This window comes from Mirounga leonina, unplaced genomic scaffold (assembly GCF_011800145.1).
Source record: "Mirounga leonina isolate KUSES-001 unplaced genomic scaffold, KU_Mleo_1.0 Mir_224, whole genome shotgun sequence".
Lineage (NCBI taxonomy): Eukaryota > Metazoa > Chordata > Mammalia > Carnivora > Phocidae > Mirounga > Mirounga leonina.
In genome coordinates this window covers 16,849,784-16,864,132 of record NW_023270615.1, presented here as the reverse complement: position 1 = coordinate 16,864,132, position 14,349 = coordinate 16,849,784, and the positions used below count along the sequence as shown (strand labels likewise).

General features: G+C 43.5%; 1 protein-coding gene across 2 annotated transcripts in view; it reads right to left on the bottom strand.

Annotated features, from left to right (window-relative positions):
* The window catches only part of SPTLC1 (serine palmitoyltransferase long chain base subunit 1), a 55,530-nt gene that overhangs the window by 22,784 nt on the left and 18,397 nt on the right, over nt 1-14,349 (bottom strand). For both annotated transcript variants that reach the window (XM_035029177.1, XM_035029178.1), the window contains exons 6-7: nt 7,471-7,603; nt 868-997 (exon numbers count right to left, since the gene is read on the bottom strand). In XM_035029177.1, the coding sequence (XP_034885068.1) occupies nt 868-997; nt 7,471-7,603 (263 nt within the window). The remainder of the gene's footprint in view (nt 1-867; nt 998-7,470; nt 7,604-14,349) is intronic.

Below are 14,349 nucleotides of genomic sequence, written 5' to 3'. Positions count from 1 at the left end.
GCACTGCTCTTGGGCTGTCACCTAAAACAGATGACAGAATCTTAAAGGAATGATGCATATATCTGGAAAAATGAAAATTAAAACAAAATTAAGGAACACGATGAGCATTTTTCATCAGTTACTCCAGTAATGAATGAGTTGCACTGGGAAAAGTCCTCTGGAAAGTGGTGTTTGTGACAAAGGATGTGGTGCCCAGGTTGAGAACTGCCTTCTCCATCCGGGTCGTCAGGGGAAGTACGTGACAACTACAAGCCCAGTGCTGCTCTGGGCACCTTTCCTCTGCCGCACACTCTCCTGAGAACACGGAGAAGCTGGATCCCCGCCCCCACTCCCCACCCCTCAGGGATGCAGGTGCAGGTGCTCGGGAAGGAAATCAGGCTGGGGTCACTGCTGCCCACAGGCAGCAGCTGCTCAGAGGGACAGAGGCCCTTCGTTCATAAACTCATACATTAAGATCTGCTAGCACTGTTTCTTCCAGTTAATTGATACATGATTTATTCTGATAAAAATAAACTTTTCTTGAACCCACACCGTACATCCTGTCACCACACTAATGCGTTCTGGTGTTATTTCTGTAGAGTTGAGAGTCCACCCCCAGCCCCCAACACGCACACTGTTTTTCTCTTTTAGAAAGCTGCCTGCATTACCTTCCCCCAAAGCTGCCGCATGTAATTATGGCAACGCTGAGGCCATTGCCGGCAGACTTGGCTCTCCGACGCGGAGTGCATTTAATAAGCAGGAATGCCCTCACTTCATATCCAAATGTGATCCGCAGGCAAGTTTTCATGACAAATTACCATTTCATATATAATTCAGCTGGTTAGCAAGTACAAAAGAACTGTATAATTTTCTTCAAAAGACTCATACCTTTTGATCTTCCATCTCTTGTTCTTTTAGTAGACGCTCCAGGTCAGCCATGTCATTGTGCTTAAACAACTTGATGTCACTCCGCGACGCCTGCAGCCCTTTCTGAATGGCAAAGCAAGCAGCTCTATCTCTGCAAGGAAGAGAGACCCACCAAACTGGGGTTTTAAAAGGCCTTGTCAACATTCTCAGAAAAGGACTGCTTGCTTTTTGTAAGCTGCTGAACATCCGCTTGTTAACACAGTAAATCAAGAAAACAAATTTGATGGCTTACACACCACTGGGTGTGCTTCCCTCTGCATGTGCTTTTCACAGAACTACCATGTTGATTCCTCTCCAAGGAGCACACCCCTCCCGCTTTTACCCTCTCCGAAGTCAGCATGCACGTCCGTTCACCTGCAGCAATTTTCTCTAAGAAACACACAGCACCCATGATCTCACCCTTGGTGGCGTCTCGGATTTGACCAGCACAGACTCTGCCATTACTTTGCCATGAGGAGTAATACTGCCTGTTGACTCTGGTTCTTGCAGATGAAACTGCAGTAAGATCTTCTAAACTTAGTTAGGGAGGGAATATGCTTTTGAAATTAAGTTGTATTATTTAAAAGTATATGCAAGACTTTTTCCGCAAAGATGGAATAGTCCTATTTTCCTTGTTTTTCTAAGTACAACCCCAAACCCTGGATGTTACATATAAAACGAACATAAGAAGACTGAAAAGTGAAGAGAAGTGACGGGCTGGCTAAGGACTTAAGAAATGACATCTCATGGACTTCCCTGACTTGGAGCTGACGACTGGCCAACTCGAAGTGCCAAGGGGCATGGGCAAAAAAGCTCAGAGAAGCCTGGGAAGGGGGCGGCCCAGCAAGTAGAAATGACTCGACTGCAGCCAAACCACAGAAAAGCCTGGGCCCGTCCCCTCCACACCAGCGAGGGTTGAGGGGTGCCGGGATTCTGACCCTCGCGAAGCTGAGAGGCACTCCCACAATGCTGCGGTGGCATCAGAGCAGGGAGCTGGACTTTGATCCCCGAGACGGTAACCAGTGGCCCTCACGGTGGTGTCAGTGAAGACCACGAGGAGAGCCCCTACCTCCGCTCCCCTGCAGTGAGGTGCACCCTCCTTTTCTTGGCTCGGGCTATATCAGAGGAGGCTCAGGGGAGAGTGGGGCTCTTACTGAGGCCAGCGGAAATGAAAACAGCCCCAGGCTGGTGTCAGTGCAGGCAGAAGGGGGACCCTGGCCGTGTACCTCTACCTGGCAGCAATGAGGCAGTAGTGCCCTTGCCCCTAATGGAAGAGTGACAGAGAAAGCCAACTAAGACTTAAGAAGATATCAAACAGAATGAAAGAAAATAATCAACAAATGCCAATATTGAGTTGACAGATGTCAGGGTTACCTGATAATGACTTTAGAGCAGTCGTGATAGAAATATTTCAGTGAGCACTTATGAACATGCTTGGAACAAGGGAAAAAAACAGAAAGCCTCAGCAAAGAAATAGGAGACAAAGAATCTCATGGAGAAACTAGAACTGAAAAACACAAAGACCCAAAGAAAAAGTACAGTGGGTGGGCTCAGCAGCAGGCTGGGAGGGACGGAGGAAAGACTCAGAGAAGTGACAGACGCAACAACAGAAACCAGGCAGTGTAAACCAGCAAGAAACAAACAACGAAGAAAGCACAGAGCCTCAGGGACCTGTGCAGCCACAACAAAGAGTCATGCCGGCCTCAGTGGAGTCTGGAAGGACAGAAGGATGGCAGAGCTGAAAAGGTACTCAAAGAAGTAAGAGCTGAAAACGCCTCAAATTTGTAAGAAGCTGAAACCTATAAAGAAGCTGAGTGATATTGATACAGGTAAACCCAAATAAATAAATGCCAAGATTATAGTAAAGCTTCTGAAAACTGACAACAAAAAAATCTTGAAAGCAGCCCCCCTAAAATGACACCTTACACAGAAGAGAAAAAGAATTTCTCATCAAAAACCATGGAGACCAGAAAAAAGTGTCACAACATACTCCAAATACTTGGAAGAAGAGAACTCTCAACCAAGAATTCTATAACAAGCAAAAAGATCCTTTAGGAGTAGAGGGGAAACCAAGGCATTCTCAACTAAAGGAAAACCAAGAGAAGATGGCCCCAGCAGACCAGGGGAAAAGGAATGGCTAAAGGAAGCTCTCTACGTAGAAAAAAATAAGTAAAGAAAACAAAAGAAAGAATCTCAGAGTATCAGAAAGGAAGAAAAAACACAGTAAAATGTATGAACAAAAACAGCAGGCTTTTCTTACCTTCCCAAGTTTTCTAAATTATTTTGGATGATTTAAGTAAAAATTGTAACACTGTCTGATGGGGTTTTCAATATATGTGCAGGAAGTACTTAAAACAATTATAAACAAAGAGAGCAGAGAAATGTAAAGGAAGGTAAATGTTTCTCTGCCTGAATTGGTAAAATGATGAAAACGGCAGAATGTGACAACTTACGTGTATACACAATGTCATATTTAGAGCAATGACTAAAAACAAACAAAGCTATGCAATGAGAAACACTCAAAAACACCATGGATAAGTAAAAATGGCATTCCAAAACATGTTCACTTAACCCCCAGAAAGGGAGGAAAAAGAAAACAGAAAAACAAAAAAGATAACAAACAAAAAATAAAATGCCCTCACATATCCAATAACTACTCTAAATGTAAATGGCCAAAATACACAGCTTAAAGACAAAGACTGGCAGAATGGATCAAACATAACCCAACAAGAACCTGCCTAAAAAGAAAATATACAATAAGATATATAATAATGTAGTAGTAGATGTATATGTAATATATACAATAAATATAGCATGCAAACATTCATCAAGACAAAGCAAAAATGACTATATTAATATCTAATAAAGTAGACTTTGGAACAAAGAAAACTACCAGAGACAGAGAAGAACAGTATACAGTGATAACCAGGATCAATTAACCAAGAAAATATGCACCAAACAACAGCACTACAAAATGTGAGAAGCAAAAATTAAGATAAGTGAAAGGAAAAAATAGATAAATCACAACTACAGTAACTGTAGAACTACTAGACGGAAAATCAGCAAGGGTATATTAGACCTCAACACACCATCAACTAAGAAGATCTAATTGTCATTTATAAAACAGTCCACTGAGCAATGGCAGAATACTCTTTTTTAAGTGACGAGGGGACATACTCCAACACAGACCACATCATGAGCCATGACACAAACTAGAATAAATTTAAAATCTCCCAACACTTGGAAATTGAACACACTTCTAAATAATTTATGGGTCAAAGAGAGTCTAAAGGAAAATAAAATACACCGAACTAAATGAAAATAAAAATAAACAGATCAAGGTGTATGGGACAAGGCCACCATAGCGCATAAGTAATGCACAGCACTAACACATTAGAAAAGAGGAAAAGTCTCAAATCAACAATCAAAATTCCCAACTAAAGAATCTAAAAAAAGAAGAGCAAAAAGAAACCAAGTAAGAGCAGAAGGCAGGAAATAACACCAGAAAATGATAGGACTGAAAACAAAAATACAATGGAGAACAATCAATGAAACAAACAGCCAATTCTTTGAAAAGATAAATAGAATTGACCACCTGTGGCAAAACTGACTTCTAGAAAGAGAGTAGACAGATTCCCACACAGGAATGAAACCTGTTATCACTTCAGGCTCTGCAGACATTAGAAGAATAAATATATATTACAAAGAGCATGACATATAGAAGTTTGACAACTGAGAAGTGAACCAATTCCTTGAAAAACACAAGCCATCTTAACTCATCAATATGACATTGATAATTTGACCAGCCTTTTAAGTACTAAGGAAATTGAATTCATAATTAAAATACTTCCAAAAAATAAATCTCCAGGCCCAGTTGGCTTTACTGGAGAATGCTACCAAACATTCAAGGAATTAACAATAATTGTATACAATTTCTACAGAAAATACAAGAGGGAATCCCAGCAGATTTTATGGAGTAGTTTCCTGATGCCAAAACCAAACAAAGTCCAAAAAAATGTAAACATCACTAGCCATCAGGGAAATAGAAATGAAAATCACAGTAAAATCTTTCTACACACCTATCAGAATGGTTGAAATTTAAAAAAATGACAACACCAAATGCTTCTGAGGATGTCAAGAAACTACATCACTTACATACTAATTATGGGAATGTAAAATGGTACAGCCACTCTGGAAAACAGTTTGGCCATTTCTTAAAAAACTTTGCAATGCCATATGACCCAGCAACTGTACTCCTTGACATACACATCCCACAGAAATGAAAACTTAGGTTTAGAGAAAACCTGTACATAAATGTTCACAGCAGCTTTATTTGTTATAGCCCCAAACTGGAAACAACTCAGACGTCCGTCACAGGTGAGTGGTTCAACCAACTGTGGTGCTTCCATACCATGAAATACGACTCGGCAATCCAAAGCAATGAATACAACATGGATGGATCGCCAGAGAATTAATGCTGAGTGAAAAAAGTGAATCCCCAAATATTACTTACTATATGACTACATTTGTATTAATAATCTTGAAAGGACAACATTACAAAAAGGGAGACTAGCTAGTGGTTGCCAGGGGATACGGAATGGGTAGGGTGGGGGGGACCACACGTGTGGCAACTGAGGGATCCTTGCGGTGATGGAAACGTTCTGTATCTTGACTTTATCCATGTCAAAATCCCAGCTATGAAGTAACCACTGGGGGAGACTGGGCAAAGGGCACACAGAATCTCTGTATTATTTGTCATAAACAGGGACAGATGTAGCATATGAGCAACCACTGTGCTTTATCACTATTTACTAAAAGGAAGAAATTAAGCCCTAGGCATACTGTCTAGGACTAATGAATTTATCAAATAATTTACTAAACACCATCATTACCTCTAGTGTTTCTATCTCTGAATGAATTCTGGGCAGAATATTTAAAACTACGTGTAAGAGAATAACTAAGCTGCCTAACTGAGTAGCAAATGAACCTCTCTGATACGGTGAACGGCATGTGGGAGTGTGGCCCAGGCTCCCCGGCAGTTAAAATGGGGACGACAATACCGTATTCGTGATCTGACAAAGGAAGCATACAAGTTCAGCAAAGGCCATGTGTTGGTGCCGCTTGGCTGCTGCGGGGCTGTGGGGCAGGACGGGCAGCACCCCCGCCCCCGAGCCCAGGCAGAGCCGGCGCTGCGGTGTGTGCTTGAGCTTGCTGCATCGGCAGGAGCCTGCCAGTGAGAGGCAGGAGGCCGGTGCAGGGGCCACGGGAAGCTGGGCTCTGAAGCCCTGTCACTCGGACCCCTCTTCTAAGCACCAATCTCTGTTCATTTATTTACTGAGCTGGTGTTTACTGAGCACAGGTGAATGGCAAATGCTCTCCTAGGCAGTAAACTAGGATAAACTGATGAAAGTGCAATAAAAGAAGAGCACAGTGAGTGTGAGGCAAGATGAGCAGAGAACAGAGGGGCGCTGTGTGTGTGTGTGCACATGTGCATACGGAAGGCCTGAGAAGCAGAGGGACCTGGACAGGCAGCGTGAGCACCATGAGATCATGGATTCACAAGAATACCAAACTCCTCTGGCCGTGAGATTTTCTCCACACGCAGCAGGGCCTCAGCTTGGTCTGAGAGGTTGGGGAAGGCTTCCCTGCAGAGGCGATACGTGTGCAGAGTGAGCAGAATGAGCAGGCATCAAGTAGGAGAGGAGGAGACTATTCTAGGCACAGGGACTGGCATGTGCAAAGGTCCTAAAACGATAGGAAACTGGCATATAGGGCCGATGAGGCTACAGCACAAGCACCTGAATGAAAAGGGTACAAAATGAGTCTGAAAAGGTAGTCTAGAATGCAGAAGATTGTAATATGGGCTTGGATCTTTATTTTAGGAATGATGGAAGCTCTTCAGCATGACATAATCAGATTAGCACTTTTTAAAAAGATTGTTCTAAAAAAGGAAAAGAGGAAACAAAAGTAAATCTGAGACCTAAAAGTCAAAGTCACTTAATGGTCCACTCGAAAGATGACAGAGGCTTGGGCTAGAGGGCGGTGTGTGCGGTGGGTGCAGCCAGCTGCCCAGCCGTGCCAGCCCCACCCCACGCTCCGCTCTTCCTCTGCACAAAAGTGGCCAACGCCACACAGCCTCTACACATGGGCACGAGTGTGCAGATTTGCTCGTGGCTTCTATGATTCTAGCAAGCCATGAAGCGAGATCAGCAGAGACCAGGACTCGGGGTGGGGTGGGGAGCAATGAGGGACTCTGCCAGGCAGTTTGCGTGACCACACAGGCAGTGACCGTGGACTCTCAAGGAAGGAACTGCAGAGGGAAGGGAGATAACTGGCCTCACCCAGGGTAGGTTTGGCTTTCCCAACATCAATAAATAAAACCAGTTAAAAAAAAAATACTTCAGGCATCTTTCTAGTGAGGTCTCATCAATGCTGCATAATTACATCATGGAAGTTACGATGTATTTCTTTAAACAGAAAGTCAGTATTACCTAAGGTAGATAACCTCTAACAAAGGAATTCTCCAGGAAGATCACCATTACGTCCAAAGGAATCGTGACCAGAAACACAGGTGAAGTTACTCACACGAACACAATGTCCCCTCTCTTAGAGTAAGCAGGGATCGCGCTGGCAATGGTGGCAAAGCCGTATGAGTAGATAATGGCTTCTTCGGTCTTCATAAACTTTGCGAGGCGGTCCTCCAAATCCAAGTGCACATCTATAATAAGACGTAAATGGTTAAAACATCTTCTCATTCTTTTTCTTTAAATAAAGAATAAAGAAAATAATTAAGCAGTTGAGTTAGTATTACTGTCACTTTATGACCAAAATAAAATTGTTCTGAGTTATAAATTATGAGATCTGTTTAGATGATTCTCGGCCAAAATGATTTCTCAAACCTGTGAATGGAATCAGCTACTCCTCTGTCCATACTGGGTTTTGCTTCCACGTCACTCTAGCATGCCAATACAAGGCTCAGTGACTTTACCTGCTTTAACTTCCCTCAACCCACCACCCCGAGGCGTCACCAATGTGGGACACATTCATTTATTAAAGCCTTTTTGCATTCTAGCAGAAGGTACCACACCAGACATGAAGACAACGGTTAGCCAACTCTTAAGAGGAAAACGACGAGTAAAAGAACCCCACATACTCTGCATCAAGCCGGTGCTCCCTTCTCTGATAGCTGTACCAGCACACCCCTGGGCACCTGCTCACTCGGCAGCACTGACTTTTCTGTCTGAATTTCTTTTTAGGTGTACTGGGGACTTCAAATGTACAGTACAAGGAGAAATGTAGTATTTTACAGAAGCCCCTTGGGAAGAATGCTGATGTGACAGCGGGAATAGATCGTGCCCGTTAACCTGGTACCTCTCCTTCTCCTATTGTGGTTCCTTACTACTGCTCACCTTCCCAGGCTCAGCCACGAGGCTGCGCGCCCTGGCAGGGAGGGCCCAGCGATGTCTAGAATAAACAGTGCACAGACCACCTTTGAACCTGAAAACTTCAAAGTGGTCCTAAAATGAGGCATTACCCAGGACAGAAGAGGACTTTTATTTAATTTATTTATTTTTAAAGGTTTTATTTATTTATTTGACAGAGAGAGACACAGTGAGAGCAGGATCACAAGCAGGGGGAGAGGGAGAGGGAGAAGCAGGCTTCCCGCCGAGCAGGGAGCCCGATGCGGGGCTCGATCCCAGGACCCTGGGATCATGACCTGAGCCGAAGGCAGACGCTTAACCACTGAGCCACCCAGGCGCCCCGAGAAGAGGACTTTTCAAACTTCCTTTAGCTCTTTTCACTACAGCAGGACCTAAATCAGATTTCTGCCACATGCCCTGTCCAGGGTCAGGGGAGCATATACATAAAGTGGGCTTTAGTTTATTTTCTGGGTATTGCTGCTCAATTCTCCGATTCCTCACTATAGGTCTCCTGCCATCAAACTGGGGCTCAGCTTCTTTTGCCACCTCTTACTCGGTGGTTAGTTCCCACCCGCTCCCTCAGTTCACAACCAAGTGCTCTCAGTCTTCGGTCAGAAATCACGGTGCACGTGTTGTACTTCTGAGTGTAGAAGGGGCCAGCAGACCGCGGGCTCAACTTGGCCTCGTCCCTCCGGGCGTGGAGATCCGGAGTTCCGGAGTTCCATGCTAGCTGCTACCTGCCTCTCTCAGCTGTGTCGCTTTGTCCGGTGGCACAAACCTGGTCTTTCTCCCTGACTCTGTGCTTACCAGACTACCTGTCTTTACGTGACAGTCACTGCATGTTTGCTTAATAAATGACTAACTGAGACCATTACTGGACTTCCCTCATCTAACTACTTCCTACAATATATTTTTAACAAGTCCGTTCTTCTATTATTACTTGATCGGAATGGGATAAAGAGTGCATTTTCACAATCCTCCAAGACGCGTATACATAAAAGACCAAACATGCTTCTTCCTATTTATAGTTAAAATGTACACCAACATAATCGATTACAAAAAGCACAGGAAGTGCCATTTGATTTCCATTCCCGAAAGGTCACAGTCATTGTACAGAATGACATCAACATTAAATAAGGATGGGATTTTATAGTAACAAAGTTAAGATGACTACATCCCATTTGATCAAAATGGTATCAAAGGGGTGCTTAGGTCTTCAAGCATCAGACCTGTGACATCACCAGCACAGAGGACATGACCCTGACCCTGACCGCCCGCCCTCTGCCACATGCTGGAGGTTTCGGGGAAAACCGCCACACGCTGGAGAACTGGGCACCTCCCACGCTGAGCAAGGAGCACCTGCCCCTTCCTTAGAGCGCTACAGGCAAGTCCCCATCACCCCCACTTCTGATCGGAATGAGGGCAGGTCCCCCTTCTACAAATGACAATGTGGCCTCTAAATCGGGACTATCTACCCCAAATCTCCATGATTTAGCTAACAGACGGACAATCCGAGCCCCAGAACTGCTCTCATCCAGTATCTCCATTTCAAAAACAAAATATGTGCTATGGACACAAACTATTTTTGCTAACTACGAAAAAGATTTTAAATCATTCTGTAGACTCCACTTTAAAGGGCTCATTTTTTTCACTGATGAGCGATGAGAAAGTAAAACAATCTTGGCTTAATTTCAGGGCTTTAGCGTTAGTTACCCAGTTGATGAAAATGGCATGCTTGAAACATTCTCATTGTTGTACATACTCATTAACTGTTTTTACATCACTGCCATGAAGTGGTTAAGAAGAATCTACAGTAAGTCAAATGACTTTCTGATTGTTGCCTTTCCCAAAAGTTTAACAAAGACTGGCTTTTTTTCTCCTCGTACCTGAAGACACTGGGTTTTAGCTGAAAGCAGCCTTGCAAAGCAGGTTTTGTGACAGGTAGATATGGAGAGCTGCGTAACTTCTCCTGATGTGTGACAGCTACTCTGGGCAGTGAAAAAACTCTCAGCCCAAGCTGGAAGGGGAGGCAGCCAACAGGAAGAGTGCCAGGCCCCGTTCCCCTGCTTCTGATGTCTGTCTTCTGTACAGACGACCTGTTCCACCGACTGGCGCCACAGATTCGCACAGAGTGCAAGTGAAGCACCACATCCTATGATTCACTGCTAGGAACAAACTAGGGGAGAGGTCACGGAGGGAGGTTTCCCTCCCAGCCATCGCTGCCCTTTCTTGCACCTGTTCTCTAACCAGAACCTAAAAGAAGGGATTCAAGGCCGGTACAGGATGTCTGGCACCCAGGGTGGGGCCTGGCCACGGCAGTCGTCGCAGGGGGTTCCAGATCTGGCCTCCTGCCTCACCAGGTGTGGACCAGGCCAGGCCTGAAACTCCTCCGTGCCTCTCAGGTCCTTCCTCTGTCAAACTGGTAACAGTCAGACCATTCTCAAAGGATTGTTACCAGAACCACACAAGTCAATGCCTATGAAACACTCAGAGTAACATCTGGCATGGAAAAACCAATACACCGTTTAAGTGTTTGTATAATTAAATCAGTATTTGTAGAATAAAAGGTTTTCTTTTAAAAGGAAAAAAGCAATTACATTATTTTCTAATTAAGTTGTCTAAATCCCAGATATTTAAGAACTTTATATTACAGTAACTTGTTCATTCAGCTTCCCATTTATATATCTCCTCTTTTATTCTGCTAAGAGGTATTCTGGCTTTCTTGGTTGTCTTCCAAAGGAAAGACTATAGAAGAGTCAACTTTAGAACAGTTTAAAAACAACCAACTACATTTTTTATTAAGGCTTCTATATTTTGTGTTATATACTGTTTTCTTTTTAAACCCTTGAGACTCGGACAACTTTTCTTAAAAGTACCAATAATATCACTTATGCACTCATTAGAACATAAATACAGGGCTGAATGTTTTCCAAAATGTTTTTAAGTGCAGCATCTTATGTGATTCTTGCCAAAATGCTATAATCTGTGCAAACAAGGACTGTCCCCTTCCTACACTGCAAAAACAATCCCATGACCGGTAAGTAGTGGCAGATCTAGGACCTTTATGACCAAACGTTCTTCCTAGTAAGATATGCAGTCATGATTCAGTTGACTGCTCTAAAAGAAAGAATATATTTTGAAAAATAAACAACTGAACAATTTACTTTTTACTAATGGCTCTTGAACACAATTAAATGCCACTATCCCTCACCATGAAATCCTGCCACTGACTAAATTCTGATTTAGTTTAAGAACAAGAAGTCAAGTAGGCATTGTACATGCAAAGTGCATCCTGGGAAACCAGTGATAAACCTCAAGCAAAAGAGATCTGAATGTATTCAAAGAAAACAAAGAAGTTGGATTAGAGAAAGCATCAAAGTGCACAGAGGAAAGTACGCTCTCTAACCTGACAAATCCTCTCGCTCCATTCTCAAACACACATTCTAACAATAAAATGAGAAGGTGGAAAAACTCCTAACCATATAGTCCTTACAAGATTATCAGAAGAACTTGTGGATTTCTACTTACCAAAGGCAGGAGAACATTCAGCCTAAGAAACTAGACAAATTTTAACTCAACCATTGTTTGACTTCTTCTGTATTAATCATCTTATGTCATTTAATATGTTACTATGAAATAATAAAAAAGAACATTTTAATAAAGAAATTTACTTTTACTAGTGATTTACATTCATTTTTGAAAAGTTGGGAAAAGAGCTAAATAAGGAAGTATTTTCATCTTTGAAAATAGATGCCTGAATGTTACTCCCAGAAAAAAAAAAGATGAAATTAAAAATAACCTTTTGGGGGGGGCCCTTGGATGGCTCAGTTGGTTGAGCATCTGACTTTTGATTTCGGCTCATGTCATGAACTCAAGGTCATGAGACTGAGTCCCACGTCAGGCTCTGCACTCAGTGGGGAGTCTGCTTAAGACCCCTGAAAATCCAAATCCAATTTAAATTTCAAACAAACTCACTCCAACAGCAAGGTACAGAATACATGTGGGCTATGCTACCATTTTTTTAAAAATAGATGGAAAATGTATGTATGGAAGCGTTTTCATTTGCTGAAGAAAGTCTCTGGAAGAATTAATAAGGAACTACTGATAGCAGCTGTCTTTTTTTGGGGGGGGTGTGATAATGGTGGAGGAGGAGACAACTTTCATTCTCTATAACCTTCCAAAGCTTATATCACAGGCTGAATTATTCAGTCAAGAATATAAACTTAAAAACCATTAACTAAAGGCCTCACATCTGGAAGCACACAACAACCTATTATTGCATATTATATTCCAGGGGATCCAAACAGAAAGCTGACTGGGTTATTTTACCAGCTCTGGGAAAACTGGTTTTGAAGAGTTGAAACTTTTCTTTTCATGACTTGATTTAGCAATAAATCTGCTATCTGTTTTCTCAAATTAACTCCCAAGCAGGAGCCAAGGCCACACATGAAAATAAAATCCCCTAGAAAGAAAAGCTTTTAAGAGAGTTATTTTTTTTAACCCCAGCAAGCAAACCATAGAGTCTTGATCGGATTACAACAAACAACCCATAAAAAAATGTCTTTCCTAGCTTTCTAATACTATGTATCTAGGATATAATTCCTTACCAATAAAAACCAAGCAAACAACCCATGTTTGCACTAGACTGGGGCAAAGAGGAAGACTGATCGGTGCTCTGTAAGTCTTCGATCCTGCCATTAAGACTGGCAGTCAGGACACTTGGCTTCTAGTTATAAGGCTGAAATTAATGAGCTGTGTGACCGTGAGGAAGTCACATAGCCTCTCTGAACTTTCTATGCTGCTTCTGAAGGGCTGGGATGCTGGAACGCAAGATATTTCAGATCCTGTCCAGCTTAAAAGGCTTGGACACCTACTCTGTGGTCGGTTTCCAATACGAATAATTTAACTAGTAAGCTAGTTAAGGAATAAAGAAAGGTGCTCCCTTACATAAAAACACCTCAACTGTTTAAGCGAAACACACACACACAAAGGCCTAGAAATGGAAACTCGAACAGAAGGCAGAAGAGACTTCCCTGGACTCTATTTTCCCCACGTGCTGACATGTGTAAGCCAGAAAGTTATTTCCAGGGATACATTCATTTGAGCAATTATTTGACGACTTTTTCTCTGGGGACTCTTCGTTAGGGACTTTGCAGTGTCTGAAAGCACACTCATCCCAGTATGTAGCTGGAAATCAATGGCCCTTCCGCTTCATTCCAGAAAGAACAGAGCCACATTACGAGTCCTTGGCCCACCCCCTACCCCCATCTGTGCTTGTCTTCCTTCCTGCAGGAGGTGGCTGCCCAGCTGAGGCCATCTCCCAGTCTACTCAGTGAGGCTTGACCCAGGTTCTGGGCTCCCCAACAGAACGTGGGCAGTGACGTGCAACGCCCCCTGCCTGCCTCAAGGGGCACTACGGCCATGCACGCCTGCTCCCCCCAACACTTGCCACCTGGCTGCACCCTCGCGGACAAGGACAGTGCCCTCAGCACTAGAGGAAGGGGCCGGGGAGGAACCAGGGTCCTGCAGAACTATGAAGAGTGGAGCCACCTGCAACGGGACCCTTCCCCTTCCAACAGTCATGCACGACAGAAACAAACCAGGTCTCCTCCTCCTACTCTCCTTGGGGAGCCAACCAACAGCAGCTCAGGCTCCGCCCTACTGACATGGTGCCCCCGAGGCAGCAAGGCCTTTCCTCCATGAGCGACATCCAGTCCCGGACTGGTGCACCTCACACAAAAAGCACTCACCCACTCCACATCACAATTAATCAAGGTTATCTTTTCCAAGGAGTTTTGAAATCAAATTGAATCAATCCTTAAAAGCAGTTAAGTAGCTGCACCTGGGTGGCTCAGTCGTTAAGCGTCTGCCTTCAGCTCAGGTCATGATCCCAGGGTCCTGGGATCGAGCCCCACATCGGGCTCCCTGCTCGGCGGGAAGCCTGCTTCTCCCTCTCCCACTCCCCCTGCTTGTGTTCCCTCTCTCACTGTCCCTCTCGCTGTCAAATAAATAAATAAAATCTTAAAAAAAAAAAAAAAAGCAG